Source organism: Cryptotermes secundus, unplaced genomic scaffold (genome assembly GCF_002891405.2).
Source record: "Cryptotermes secundus unplaced genomic scaffold, Csec_1.0 scaffold565, whole genome shotgun sequence".
NCBI lineage: Eukaryota > Metazoa > Arthropoda > Insecta > Blattodea > Kalotermitidae > Cryptotermes > Cryptotermes secundus.
The window spans coordinates 629,378-643,030 of record NW_019731581.1 but is presented as its reverse complement, the minus strand read 5'-3'; the positions used below and the strand labels follow the sequence as shown (position 1 = coordinate 643,030).

At 44.5% G+C, this 13,653-nt stretch overlaps 1 protein-coding gene across 1 annotated transcript in view; it reads right to left on the bottom strand.

The window, feature by feature from the left end:
• The window catches only part of LOC111867196, a 98,846-nt gene extending 88,118 nt beyond the window's left edge, over window positions 1–10,728 (bottom strand). Inside the window, exon 1 of the mRNA XM_023856815.2 lies at window positions 10,530–10,728. Coding sequence (XP_023712583.1) covers window positions 10,530–10,558 — 29 coding nt within the window. The 5' untranslated portion in view covers window positions 10,559–10,728. The remainder of the gene's footprint in view (window positions 1–10,529) is intronic.
• Window positions 10,729–13,653: the final 2,925 nt, after the last annotated feature.

Below are 13,653 nucleotides of genomic sequence, written 5' to 3'. Positions count from 1 at the left end.
CAGCGCGCCCGGTGCGTTGACTTGTTCGAGTTGTATAATTGTTATTGACCTGTCATTAGCAGCCATCACCTCGTTCCACCTGGTTCATTAGCTCATACCACAGTAACTATCGCCTTCCAACATCTCCTCTTTTCTCTTTCGTCCCTTTCCTCCTCTCCTTTCTTTCTCCTTTCTTCCATTCTTACTTAGTCTTTTCTTTTTTCTTTATTTTAACTTATTTCTTTCTTGTATGATTTGAGGTTTTCACGGCGGTGACTATGAAGAAAGCAGTTTTCTGGGATGTGGGGGCCGTGTAGCTATTGTGTTAACCGATGTTTCGGAGGAACGTATCGCCTCCATCTTCAGGGTAGAAGAAAATCCGCGAGCGAGGAACCAGCGCGAGCACGTGCTAACAGATTATTTCTCCCTTTCTTTCTTACCAGTAGCCTCTTTCTACCGATGTAAGAATGATCAGAAAATGACACAGTTCCCTTGATGTCGCTTGGTTTCGCGACAGATTCCCCAGATGAAGAAGCAGGCCTAATAGTAGTTGCCTAGCAACGGGTCTAAACGATAAAGTTGTCCCTGTGCTTAACTAATTAAGCACTGCACCATGAAGGCGTATGGTGGAGTGGATGTATAGATCCATCTTTTTCCTTGACCTCGGCATTAGTTGGAAGTGAGTGGTCAACTTCACGCCCCCGGCCGCTTTACCCCTGGAACCCATCAGATAGGAGGTTAGGTGAACCACAGAGCCGGTAGAGACGGCTTCGAGAAGAGAAAATTCTTGACCCTACCAGGATTCGAAATCTTACCCCTCTGTTGTCCAGCCCGTAGCCAGTCGCTATTCTGACTGAACTATCCCGGATCCCAGCAACAGGAATACATATCGCAATATTATGTTCGAGCTCGACGCACCGACAGCTGTGTTTTGAATAAACAGATTTTGATTGAAGATCTGGGATACAACGCCTTCTACTCAGTTAAAAATCGACAGGCGCGTCGGAGGAACATATCGCCCCCATCTTCAAGTTTGAAGAATAAGCGAGGTAAGAAACCACCATGAAGCAAGCAGAGGGCAAAGTTTCAGTGGACTACATGGCGTTATATCGCATAATATATAGAACTCTTCANCCATACCCTACCGGTACTGGTGCGTGCTCTCAGCCCCGTTCAGCCAACGAGGTCGGCCCTCGGTACCTCGATACTTCCCCCATCTACCAGAGGCATTGGAAACTACTTGGGCGGGAAACTTGCCTAATTTTGCTCAGAGGTCTCCTCATGTCTCCCAGAGAAAAATATCTTAGGAAGAAAATGAAATGCAATAAATGGATACAACAGGAGAGAAAATAGATTGAGAGAGGCGAAAGAAAGCAAAGAAATGAGGAAAGGAATAAGTAAATGTTTTTGCACTTTCTGACACCAGCCAGCTAGTGTAACTTCCCGAAATAAGGATGCGCTGCCCCACGGAGGGACTATTCTTAGCCCGCATCTAACCTTGTCGTCAATATAGAGATTACGCAGTGAGTGGGGACAATCGTGGGGATCCAGAGGAACCCGTTGCGGCTCTGGGACGGACTAGGCCCCCACCGTCAGGTCATCCGTTGTTTAAAGATGGAGGAGGAAATAGAAGATAAGATTTAAACCGGAAATTTTGGGCCGTGAATTTTCGAAACGGACATCACGAAGAGGTTCACAGTTTATATCCCGTCACGTAATGTTGTCAGCGCAATCAAACAAGGAAGGACGATCACAAATATCCGGGAAATGAGAATTTCATACAGAAACCTGGATAAAAGCCTCCAGACAATAAGTCTTATTGTATTTTCGTAATCATCAACACAGCACTCATAGACGGTATATTAATTGTGTTTATTTCTTAAATACGTATTTATCGTAATCAGGTGAGCATTTAAAAATAAATATAAATACATATTAATGAATTTCATATTGTAATTTCATTTCGTTTTAACTTAGTTGTAATTAATATGCCTTCTATGAGTGTTGTGTAAACTGTCAGCAGGGTTTTAATCACACACAACCCAATGCAAGGAAAAATATCTATAAAAAAATCATTTTGGGAGAATATTATTCAAAATGAATGATGAATGATCAAGTCAAGGAGGATGAGGTTTACGGGTCATGTAGCACGAATGGGAGAGACGAGGAATGCGTATAGGATATTGGTGGGAAAGCCAGAAGGAAAGAGACCACAGGGAAGACCAAGGCGTAGGTGGGTGGACAATATTAGAATGGATTTTAGAGAGATAGGATGGGATAGTATGGATTATATAGATCTGGCTAAGGATAGGGACCAGTGGAGGGCTCTTGTGAACACGGTGATGAACCTTCGGGTTCCATAAAATACTGGGGAATTCTTGAGTAGCTGCAGAATTGGTAGCTCATCAAGAAAGGCTCAGCTCCATGAGTAAGTAAGTAAGTAAGTAAGTTAAATTTTTCAAAATGACCTTAGAGAAATAGAGTGTGACTGAACTGGCTCAGCATAGGACAGTATCAGACTTTTCTGGCCACGGCTACGAACGATGAGCTAAAAAGGCAAGGAATTTCTTGAACGATTTAAGGAAATATCAGCCTTCAAAACAGACCATGTAGTACGCAGCTAATTTTTATTATTCACATTCGTAATAACTGTCCTGAATATCACGATGTACTGACTGACTTCATGGAGCTGAGCCCTTCTTGAAAAACCGCCAATTCTGCAGCTACGCAAGAACTTCCCAGCATTTTATGGAACCCGAACGTTTATTACCGTGTTCACAAGAGCCCTCCACTGGTCCATATCCTGAGCCAGATCGATCCAGCTCATATCACCATATCCTACCTCTCTGAGACTTATTTTAATATTATCCACCCACTCACGCCTTGGTCTTCCTAGTGGTCTCTTTCCTTCTGACTTTCCCACCAATATCCTATACGCATTCCTCTTCCCCCACTCGCATTTCTTTCATAATTGTTATGAGCGAACCTGTCCTACACAGACGTCTTATATTCCATGTACCAAATCTCATGTCCAGTTTCGTCTAGATCCGAGGCCCTTTATAACATTTCGTAACAAGCTTATATTTTAAAGGTGAGAAATTTTTGACCCCACGCCCAACCCCCGAGGTGGAGGACCACCCCTTGTCTTCTGTCTGCAACTGCTTATTCAATATATTCGCATGTATTGATCCGTGTATGTGGATCAGCGAAATGGCTGAGCTGCGTCCAGGAGGCCACACGCTCGCTATATCTAAATATACCTCAGCCTGTTACACTAACCATAACATAGCTTCATCAACATTCTTGTAGCCCAGAAACATGTCACATTACCCTCCCTCGAAACATGAAATTCTGTTCTTCCGTCTTTCTTTTATTACAACGGTACAGAAGCAAGATTTGGGCGAGCCACACACCCGGATCCAAATGTAGAAAATATTATCTTCGACCTTCACCGCCTGCATAAGCTGTTCACGGTTCGGCCATTGATCCCTGCGTCTGGGTATGCTGTCTGTGACATGAGAGGCTGGCAAACCCGGTCCGTCCACGCCAATCCAGTAAAGCATGCATTTGTCTTATATTCCAACATGTCTGTCTGAAAGTGTTGGTTAATTTTATTACGGAGCACATAATGCGAGGGAGAGTCAGCAAACAGGTCAAAATTGATATCAAATGTAAAACATGTGAAATTCGAACCTGGGAAAAACCTCCACCAACATTTATACACTTGTCCCATCGCTTTTTTTTTTTAAATTCGCTTAGTGGGGGATGGAGTCAAATTAGGTCCAGTCGGCACGGTGGCCACTGATTGGCCTATTGTGATTATGATGATGGAGAATTTAGTGGAATGAAGATTGGCAGGGGAAACCGAAGTATTAGGAGAAACCCCGCCCCCAACGCCACTTTGTCCACCACAAATCACACTTGACCAGACTCGGGATCGAATCCGGGCCGCCGCGGTGGGAAGCCAGCGACTAACCGCTTGAGCTATGGCGCGACCCTTGACCCATCGCTTTACTCAATGCGTCGAAACCCGCAGCATGGAAATCTTTTGACTTGTCTCAGCCACTTCCGCACCTGGTCGGGCATCGTCTGAGATTTTCGAACGTTCTTGGGAGAATTTTTAGATCTAGTTGTGAGCCGTTTTACGCGACAAACACATTCCACTGTAAGCAGGAAACATTTTTTTTTATGAATATCCTTCGCGTCGAGTCCTTTTGCCCACAGTACGGCAAACAAAAGAAAATAGAAGATTCCCTAATATATGTGCTGTCGCTTTATTGACAATATGAACTGCAAGTCACGTGTAACAAGTAATACAGTGATTACTTAATTGCATATCAGGAATAACAATATATTGGTTACAGATAATTTACATGCCTACTTTCAGAGTCAAGAGGCAGTCATGTAAGATTTGAGGCTTTCACGGCNGGTTTATCGCCAATCATTTCGTGTTGGCGCCAAGCCCCTTGAGACTCACGACCAGCGATTTTTTTTAACTGAACCCTTGCTGTCATAGTCCCCTCTAACGATAAAATAGGTCTGTTGTTTACAATTGCTACTGACCCTCGCCAGGGCAGTCAATTTCGGGTCCGACTCCTGCGGGACTCGTGACCATATTTTACTGTACCAGATTCGAGAATCCCCCAGCCTGGAGGACCAGGTCTCCGTATTTTTATATTCCCCAGGAACAGGATGGCCCAGTTATAGTAGCCCCAGGCATTGGCTTCCTTTTCGTCGCCACCTACGACCCCCAGGGCTACGTTTGAGGTATTCGAACCCGCCTCCACACGGGGTAAGAACTAATCTCTAAACTTTGTCCCGCTTATAACTCTTCGGCACGGACCAACAGAAAACACAGCTGTTCTATTTTTGCGCGGGCATTACCTAACAACGGACGCGGAGAAATCGAACAGCGTCCACTGACCCTGTCTATCATCATTACAGACTCTACAGTCAAGCTACAATGGTTCTTCAGGTGTCACAAATAGGAATGTACTTGGAGTGGTTCATGTATTATTTTTATGTTTAGGGAAAGATTGCGGTAAAAATTCCATGTTCTTAAAAGTTCAGTATTCTAAAATTCTGGAGATCCTACATCCAACAGTGTTTATACTTCTCGTAATCCAAAGTTCCTCTAGAACTGTCACTGTTGTGTCTTCTTTCTTGTTGGTTGTTTAACGACGTTTCCAGTAGCTTGAATGTACGCCGTCGGGTGCTGAAATAATGATGAATAATACATTGGGAATGATTTGGAAGAAAGTGGTCATTGCGTAATTGTGGTACTATTCAGGCATTTGTCTTGGGAACCGAAGAAAATTACAGAGACGTAGGTGGGTGGACAATATTAAAATGGATCTTAGAGAGATGGGATGGATTGGATTGATCTGGCTCGGGATAGGGACCAGTGAATGGCTTTTGTGAACACGGTAATGAATCTTCGGGTTCCATAAAATGCTGGGAAATTCTTGAGTAGCTGCAAATTTAGCAGCTTTTCCAGAAGGGCTCAGCTCCGTAAGTAAGTACCGAAGAAAACTGCGATGGCGATGTCCAGCCTGAGGTTCAAACCGAGTACTTCCCGAATGCAATACCTCTAGACTAATCGGCTTGCTGTGTTATCTATAGTTTCGTTTAATGAAACCCAGCAAATTCTTTCAAAAATTGGTCACTCGCGCACACATGTCAAAGGGAAATGCGATTTACCTCGAGAATATTAGCCAAGGAAAGGAATTGATGTCGCCAGTTGATGAGTCATCGATTAGCAAGTCTCTCAGAGAGTGCAGAACAGAACACAACTCCGACATAAGTCAACAGACTTGTGAGAACTGCTAATATGTTGCTTAGAACAGATGCGGTGACGTTGGTCGAGTTCATATTCCACCTTTATGGTACGCATCCTTTTGCGTGTCATGCAACAATAATATCATTATACAAAGCTGAAACATGAACAACAACAAAAACAACAACAACAACAACAACAACGGGGATCTCTTCGCATACACATAACATACAAAAAACAAACTCCGTGGTTTTAGTCCGCAAGCGGACTATACCGACCGAGCGACCGCCGCTTGTCGGCGAAGTTAGTGCCAACTTTAGTGGATAGAGGGTGTCGCGTGGTCAGCGCAACGAATCCCCACGGCCGTTAATCTCGGTTTTCTAGACCGGAGCCCCTATTTCCTTGAAATAGCTCCCAAATTATCCTCACGAGATTGAGTGGACCCCGTTCCAGACCCACCACTTCTAAGGAAAACTGGTAGCGCCGGGAATCGAACCCGGATCTGTAGCCGGGAACTCTGAGCACTAGACCACAGATGCGGTCTACACAAGCATTTAAACTCTCTACGAATGGAAAACAAAACTAGCTGAAACAACGCTTTGAAGACCAATACACGATAAGAATTAAAATCGACGCGACAAGAATTCCGAGAATGGCCCCCTCTCTTTGCGTCGACCTACGACTTGTCAACTATTAACTATGACTAGGACAAAAACCTGACTCCCCCCGAAAACTGCTTCTAATTTTAAGTTTATTTAGAACAAACTCTGTGAACCAAAACATAATTCGAGTAGCTAATTTAAAATTGTGCCGGCCACAGTAGCCGAGCGGTGTAAGGCGTGCACTGTCTCCTCTCGCTCGGAAATCGGGATCGTGGGTTCGAATCCCACTCAGGGCATGGATGTTTGTGTGAGTTTTTCTGTGTTTCTGTACAGGTAGAGGCCTTGCGACGAGCTGATCACCCGCCCAAAGAGTCCTACCGAATGTCTAAGATCTAGAAAAACCGAAGTGAACGGAGAAGTTCATGGAGGTAGGCCTAGGCCCACTGGGGCTGTAGTGCCAAGGAAAAAAAAATTAAATTGTAAAATTAAATCTTATTTTTAAGGTACATTAATAAATATATTATTATTAGATCCAAATTATATATATTAGTCGGATTTTCTTGTTCGTTTATTTCATAGCTTTTTTAACAACACTTTTCAGCTGCACAGGTTGTATGGAGTCGAGTCAGGGGGTGATTATGAGTGTGGGAGGATGTTGCGGTTTCTTCTAAGTGCTTTTTCAACATTTGGAATAACACGAAACCCCTAGGTTTGAACAGGCAAAATCCGGGTAAAGAATAGAATTCAGAACTCCCTGACCTCAGGACTTCTCGTAATCCGTGAATCATTCATGAATTTTCAGAAACGACTTCAAAACAACTGACAATTGAATGTCCACACGCGAGGAATTGTCTGTTTCGCAGGTTGCGCCTGTAACATGTATTTTTGGTAGACGCTAGTGGATATTATTGGAGGGGAAGGGGAAGGGGGGATGGAATTTATCGGTGTCGCTCGCCGCGCTCCTGACTCATCAACCGTTCTGGACCGACTGACTGCTTTTCGCTTCTGCCGGACAGAGAGTTTTGTTCCCTATTGTAAATACAGAGATCGGAAGGAAGGGCCAGCGGACGTCATCACAATTCTTAATGGTCAGGAGCCTTATCGACTCCCGAAAATAAGCTGTGCGTCTGTCAGCACCTGCTCACGCTGGTTCGCTCGCGGATTTCTTATTTTTCTTCTACCCTGAAGATGGAGGCGATACGTTCCTCCGAAACATCGGTTAACACTATTTACACGGCGTAGTTTACAAATGTATGTAGTTTGATGATTATTATGATCAGAGCAAAATCCTTTCAGTTCAGTTAATATAACTTACTCACTGTTTTTTTCCTGTGGCGCTACAGCCCCAATTTGGGCCTAGGCCTACCTCCATGAAACTCTCCGTTTCACTTCGGTTTACTAGATCTTACACATACGGTAGGACTCCTTGGGCGAGTGATCAGCTCGTCGCAAGGCATTTACCTGTACACAAACACAGAAAAATGCATACAAACATCCATGCCCTGAGTGGGATTCGAACCCACGATCCCGACTTCCGAGCGAGCGAAGACAGTGCATGCCTTACACCGCTCGGCTACCGTGACCGGCTACTCACTGCTTAAGGGACTTAATTCAACTTCTTCAGCGCATGCCCCGTTGCCATGGTAACGATCATTAACGTTTAAAGTCATCCGCCGTCAGTCTAATTAGTTAACGTGTAAAAGTAGCAAACAATGTAATATCAGAGTCACCGCTATTATGAAAGGACACGATCCCAAACCATTACAATTCATTTCCAATGTTAAGAAAGAAATCGCAATAAAAGAATTTTTGTGTGCCCCTACGCTCAAGCCCCAAGATTGAGGCCCAGCCCTTGTAGGCAGTACGTGGCTGCTTGTTCAGTATATATTATCATGTGTATGAGGGCGCCTGTCGACGAGGTTTTGAATTTGGATACTGGATTTATTGCCCTCTTTAACACACAATTCACAATTACACTTAATTATAATTTCCACACTTCACGGTTCACTAGAACACACGCTAAGTCTTTTCCAGCCGCAGTATCTTCAGTCGTAGTTCCCTGGTAACGGCTCCTAATATTGGTTATTCCTCTGCTTTCAGACTCAAGTCCTCTCTGAATGTCGACTAACTTCCAACTGAAATATGCTTGCTTCATTTGTCTTCCTTATAGCCCTTTGCACGGACCAAGTAGAAAACACCGCTTCCAAAATTGCCTCTATTGTTGCAAGGGTATCCGTTGCAGGAGGAATGTGTTTACCGAACTGTTGCCTAGAAACGGCTCTACACGCTATAATATTTGCAGCTATATTCCGTATGTTAGGGAATATTCCATATTCTTTTGTTTGCCGAACGGCTGGCTAGAAGTCAGCGTGTGTCCGGAAGGCCGCCTCGACACAGGCTTTCTTTATGCAAATTTTGAGGTGGTTCCCAGAGTTCCAAGTTTGCTACAGCGTATTTCTCACAGAGTCCTCCTGACTTAAATTCATCAAAATTAAGTTCCCTTGCTGTCAGAGCCACTAAAATCATTTTTCCCCAATTATATGCCGACATTAATAAAGGAAACAAAATTTCGTATATGGAGAACGCGTCTTCCATCCGAAACCCCCGGACGCTCCATGCAGGATTCATGAGGGCCCAGTTAATATGTGCCTAAGAACCCATGCCTTCTGCTGCGAAGGGAAAGTAAGTGCCGCTACATTTTGAACCCAATTGCATTTCTACACATTTCACTACAAAATATAAAAATGGCAGATCTCCTCCAGCTCTTTCTCGTCCCTCGGTTCGTGTTACTGCCCCCTTCCTGCATTACGTAATGCACTGTAGAGCGTACATTTATGTTACGCTTCTTCTAAATTGCCGTCTGTAATGTTAATACTTCAGGTTAGGTAAAGTTATCCCTGTAACAGACCGCGGAGGTCCATAGGGTTGTGAGACGTCGAGGCTCCCATATTTTCTAGACAATCGGCTCACAGGTTGTCAGCCTGAAGTAATCTTTATGAAACTTGACATGCATACCACGGCACCTGAGCCCATCTCAACGACGCACTTCATAAATTCCTTCCAGCAGTCTCTGCGGCTCTTATCGTTGCTAGGCAACGGCTTGGTAAAAACGTTACGGCGGCAACAACTACACACGGAATAATAGGAGAATTGTTTGAAGCGTCGTTTTCTATGCGGTCTGTGTCGTATGAAGGGAAAATAGGTGATTAGTTCTTCGCAGAACTTCTTGTTTAATATGCTCGAAAACAGCGAGATTTGTAGAAACGTGTACCGGAAGTAACTCGTGTGCTGTGTTTCTGCAGTTTATGTTCGAAACACTTTTCTCTTCGACTCTCGAAACACAAGCAAAAACACGTTTGTATCTCCGCGCAATATGTTCGTTAAAATTGTACGATTCACATGAAAATTGTAGTGGATGGGACAGTTTTTCATAAGATTATCAATATCAAATTTCATGAAAATTCGTCCAGCCTTTGGCGAATTGTTCAATGCATGACGACGGACGAACATGCGTACTGACAGTGTTTAGCAGACGCTGCGCAGAATTACAGAACCGTCTGAAAGTGGTTTCATATCAAATGCAAATGAGATGAATAGTCACTGGCCACAATTAGTACATTGCGTCTGTGCTATATCCTGGTTACAGTGCCGACTAAGTCCACTGCTCACAATCTCTGCTGATAGAAGACCATTATTTGAGGACCAGACCCTATACTTAACCGTTTAAAGACTTAATTTCTTCTAAGTAATACATTCACATTCAGTCCTTGCCTCACAGGAAACACATTACGTTTCCGCTACAAAGCCCTGCCGGTTAATGCTGTTTAGGGAAACAGTCGCTGTTTGTTGTGAGAACCACCAAACGGAGTTTTAGTATGTTCAGTTCGTACCTCACAGGAAACATTACGTCTCCACTACAAAAGCCCAACCGGTTAATGCTGTTTAGGAAAATAATAGTTGTTTATTGTTGAGAGCTTGAGAAACAGAGTTTTGGTTCGTTAAAGCAGGTGGTACATGCAATGACCAGTGGACTTTAAAGGATTAAAATATCTTTATTGCAATTCGAACCCCGGACCCTAATTAAAATTCATGTGTTAATGTCTGACTACTACTTTAGGGCCCTACAGTTGCAGCCTTGGTCACTATGTTACCCCAGCGGTAGATGTACTCACCTCCACGGTGCAACTTGCTGGGTGCTCATGTTAGTGGAGATGTCCTCGTGTAACTTAGCGTGGCTATCCTTACAGAATCCAGCTACACCATCCACCGGCCACCACTCCGCTAAACTACGGTGTGCGAATTCTGTAAGAACGTCCCGACGGCAAGCGTCGCTCTTTGGCGCGCCAGTCAACCTCCTCCGCTCTTCATCTCTCCCCCCCCCCGTTCCTGTCTTCCCCGTGGCCGCTACCTACACATGTACCTCTGAGCCCGAAACGATAGACCTAATGAATGATCTGTCCTGAGTACAAAAGTAAGACAAAAACTGGAACTTGCACTAAATTCTATTTTTGACGTCAGCTCCCCCCCCCCCCCGAGACAGGAGCATTAGCCTCTCGTGCCATGCACACGAGTTTATTTTCCGGAACGATATATCGAACGCGTCTGTAGGGCCACACGGCAATGCAAACCCGGAAAACCTCTGCCACTGTTAATTCGGTTACGCAGTGGATGAGGTTTAATTCTAGTCTAAGGGTGAAAGTACTTTGCTGCCCCTTGTCGTGAAGGTGAAGCTCCACGTACTCCTAACTCGGGCACCATGCAGAAATACGAAAGTCAGCTTCACTCTCTGGCCATCTTTAACGCTAAATGAGGCTGAGTGGAGCCCCTAAAGTAATGGCGAAAATAAAAATTCAAAATTCTCTACCAGGAAACGAAACCCGGGCCGTCCACTACGTATTTCGTGACTTTACTCCCTTTCTCTCGCCATATTTCTTTATGACTTTGACTTTGAATTTGATTTGGGAGTCAGTTGAGCTGCGGGTTACTCTCCAGCAAAGAAGCTGAAGAATCTTCATTGTTAAGACCCGTTAACAGGAAACGGTTAGTGAAAGCAAACTGAGAAGACTTAGCGTGTGCTCTAGTGATTTGTAAATTGTGTGGAAAGCCTTTTCTTTGATAGTTAAGCACCTAACTAGAAGGTTGACTGACTAAGAAGCGAAATAGCTGTGTGCTTAAATGTTATTACAGGCGAAGTCAGCTTTCTGAAATGGCGACTGTACTACTGGAGTCTCGCCAGTAACACATGAGAACTCGTAACAACTTCTATTACGAAGGAGCAGAGGATTAGAGGAAAATAAGTTCCTCAATGTTCAGATGTTTGAAAAATTAGCTACTTTCGGGGAGAGTTCTGCTGTACATCCCCCCCACCCTATTATTCTTGAAGGACTAGCATTGTTGTCCGAATGTGTCTGGTAAAAGGAACACCAGAACCGAACTAAACATTTGGCAGTGTGCGCCAGACATACGGCCAAATGCTGATCAGGGATGTCCAATACAAATTATCTTGAAGCCCAGCTACACATGCACTCATGCCTTCAAATGAAATCTTGCCATGTTTTCGTTTTCTGCTTCCTTCTTTTCTTGCTCTAGTTTATCTGTTACGTTTCTCTCTCCTTCTACTACCCTCAAAATTATCTTTATATTCCATTTCCTTTCGTTTCCTTGTCTTATGATTTTTTTCTTCTGTGTTATTTCATGCCTTTTTTTTTTTCTTCTTTTCTCCTCATTGTCCACCTTGTTCTACTTCTCAGCCCGACTGAAGCCTTGGCCTCTTAACTAATTCGAAGTAGCGGATTCCGTCTGGAGAAAGTAATACTCAACATTTCCCTGCCTCTTACTGATTCGGAGGATTCATTGCCGCTTTCACTGATCTCGATCCGGAGCAAGATGAATCCAGTCCACACACTCACGCCCAATTTCTTCATGGCATAGTGCTTAATTGAGGAGCTTCATAACTTGTACTCTTCTCCAAGTATAATTAGAATGATCAAGTCAAGGAGGATGAGGTGGACAGGGCATGTAGCACGAATGGGGAGACGAGGAATGCATCAAGGATATTGGTGGGAACGGGTTCAAACCCGGCGGAGGTCGTGGAATTTTTAAGGGCGGAAAAATTCAGGTAACTAGTCCTCCGGGAGGGACTTTAAGCCGTGGGTCCCGTGTCGTAGATTTACGGCACGTAAAAGATCCTCATGTCTCTAGGAGACCTCTGAGCAAAATTAGGCAAAAAGTTTCCCGCCCAAGTAGTTTCCAATACCTCTGGTAGATTGAGGAAGTATCAGGTACCGAGGGCGGACCTCGTTGGCTGAACGGGGCTGATAGCACGCACCAGTACCGGTAAGGTATAGCGACTGGTAGAATATCAAAGAGGGACGTACAATAGATTATTAGTCGCGGGGAAACCCACCCCCTCTAATAATAATAAAATAAATAATATTGGTGGGAAAGTCATAAGAAAAGAGACCACTGGGAAGACCAAGGCGTAGGTGGGTGGACAATATTAAAATTAATCTTAGAGATATAGGATGGGATGGTATGGGTTGGATTGATCTGGCTCAGGATAAGGACCAGTGGAGGGCTCTTGTGAACACGGGAATGGACCTTCAGGTTCCATAAAATGCTGGGAAATTCTTGAGTAGCTGCAGAATTGGCGGCTCCTCCAGAAGGGCTCAGCTCCATGAGTAGGTAAGTAAGTAGTGCTTAATTAATTAGGCCCGGGAACAACTTTTTGTCACGGCAAACGTTTAGGGGTCATCCTTTCTTGCACAATTACGTAATTTCCTTTTCGTTCTGTTCCTTTTGTTACCGTCAGACACCCCGACAGTGGTCGCAGAGACCTCATGTCTCTATCTCCTTATAGCAGGCATGTTTCATTGCCGTTCTATACTGCTAGTTGGGAGGCATAACGTAACAAAACCTGAAGAAATGAGGCAGCCGCTTCTGGGGCCCAAGCGTAACTCAGGAAGTTCACCTGCGGGCTGTACGGTGTGTGGGCCCACACTTGATGGACTCATGCCCAAATCGCAATTTTCTGTCCTCGTCACTCCACGTCGTGCAGTTGTGCATGCCTCTACAGGAGTAAATGCCAATATACGTGCCCCTCACAAATATGCCAGAAATATCTGTCGGTCGCCAAGCCGCCCACGCTGTGCTCACACTGCGGGTGTCAAACCGCTCCGTCTGCATGCGTTAGAAACCGCCTCCACAAGCAAATCAACAAATTGCCCCATGTGCACACACCCCGACTGCAATATCGCCCGTGCAAAGTTGTCCCCGGGCTTCTGACACCATTGTCAT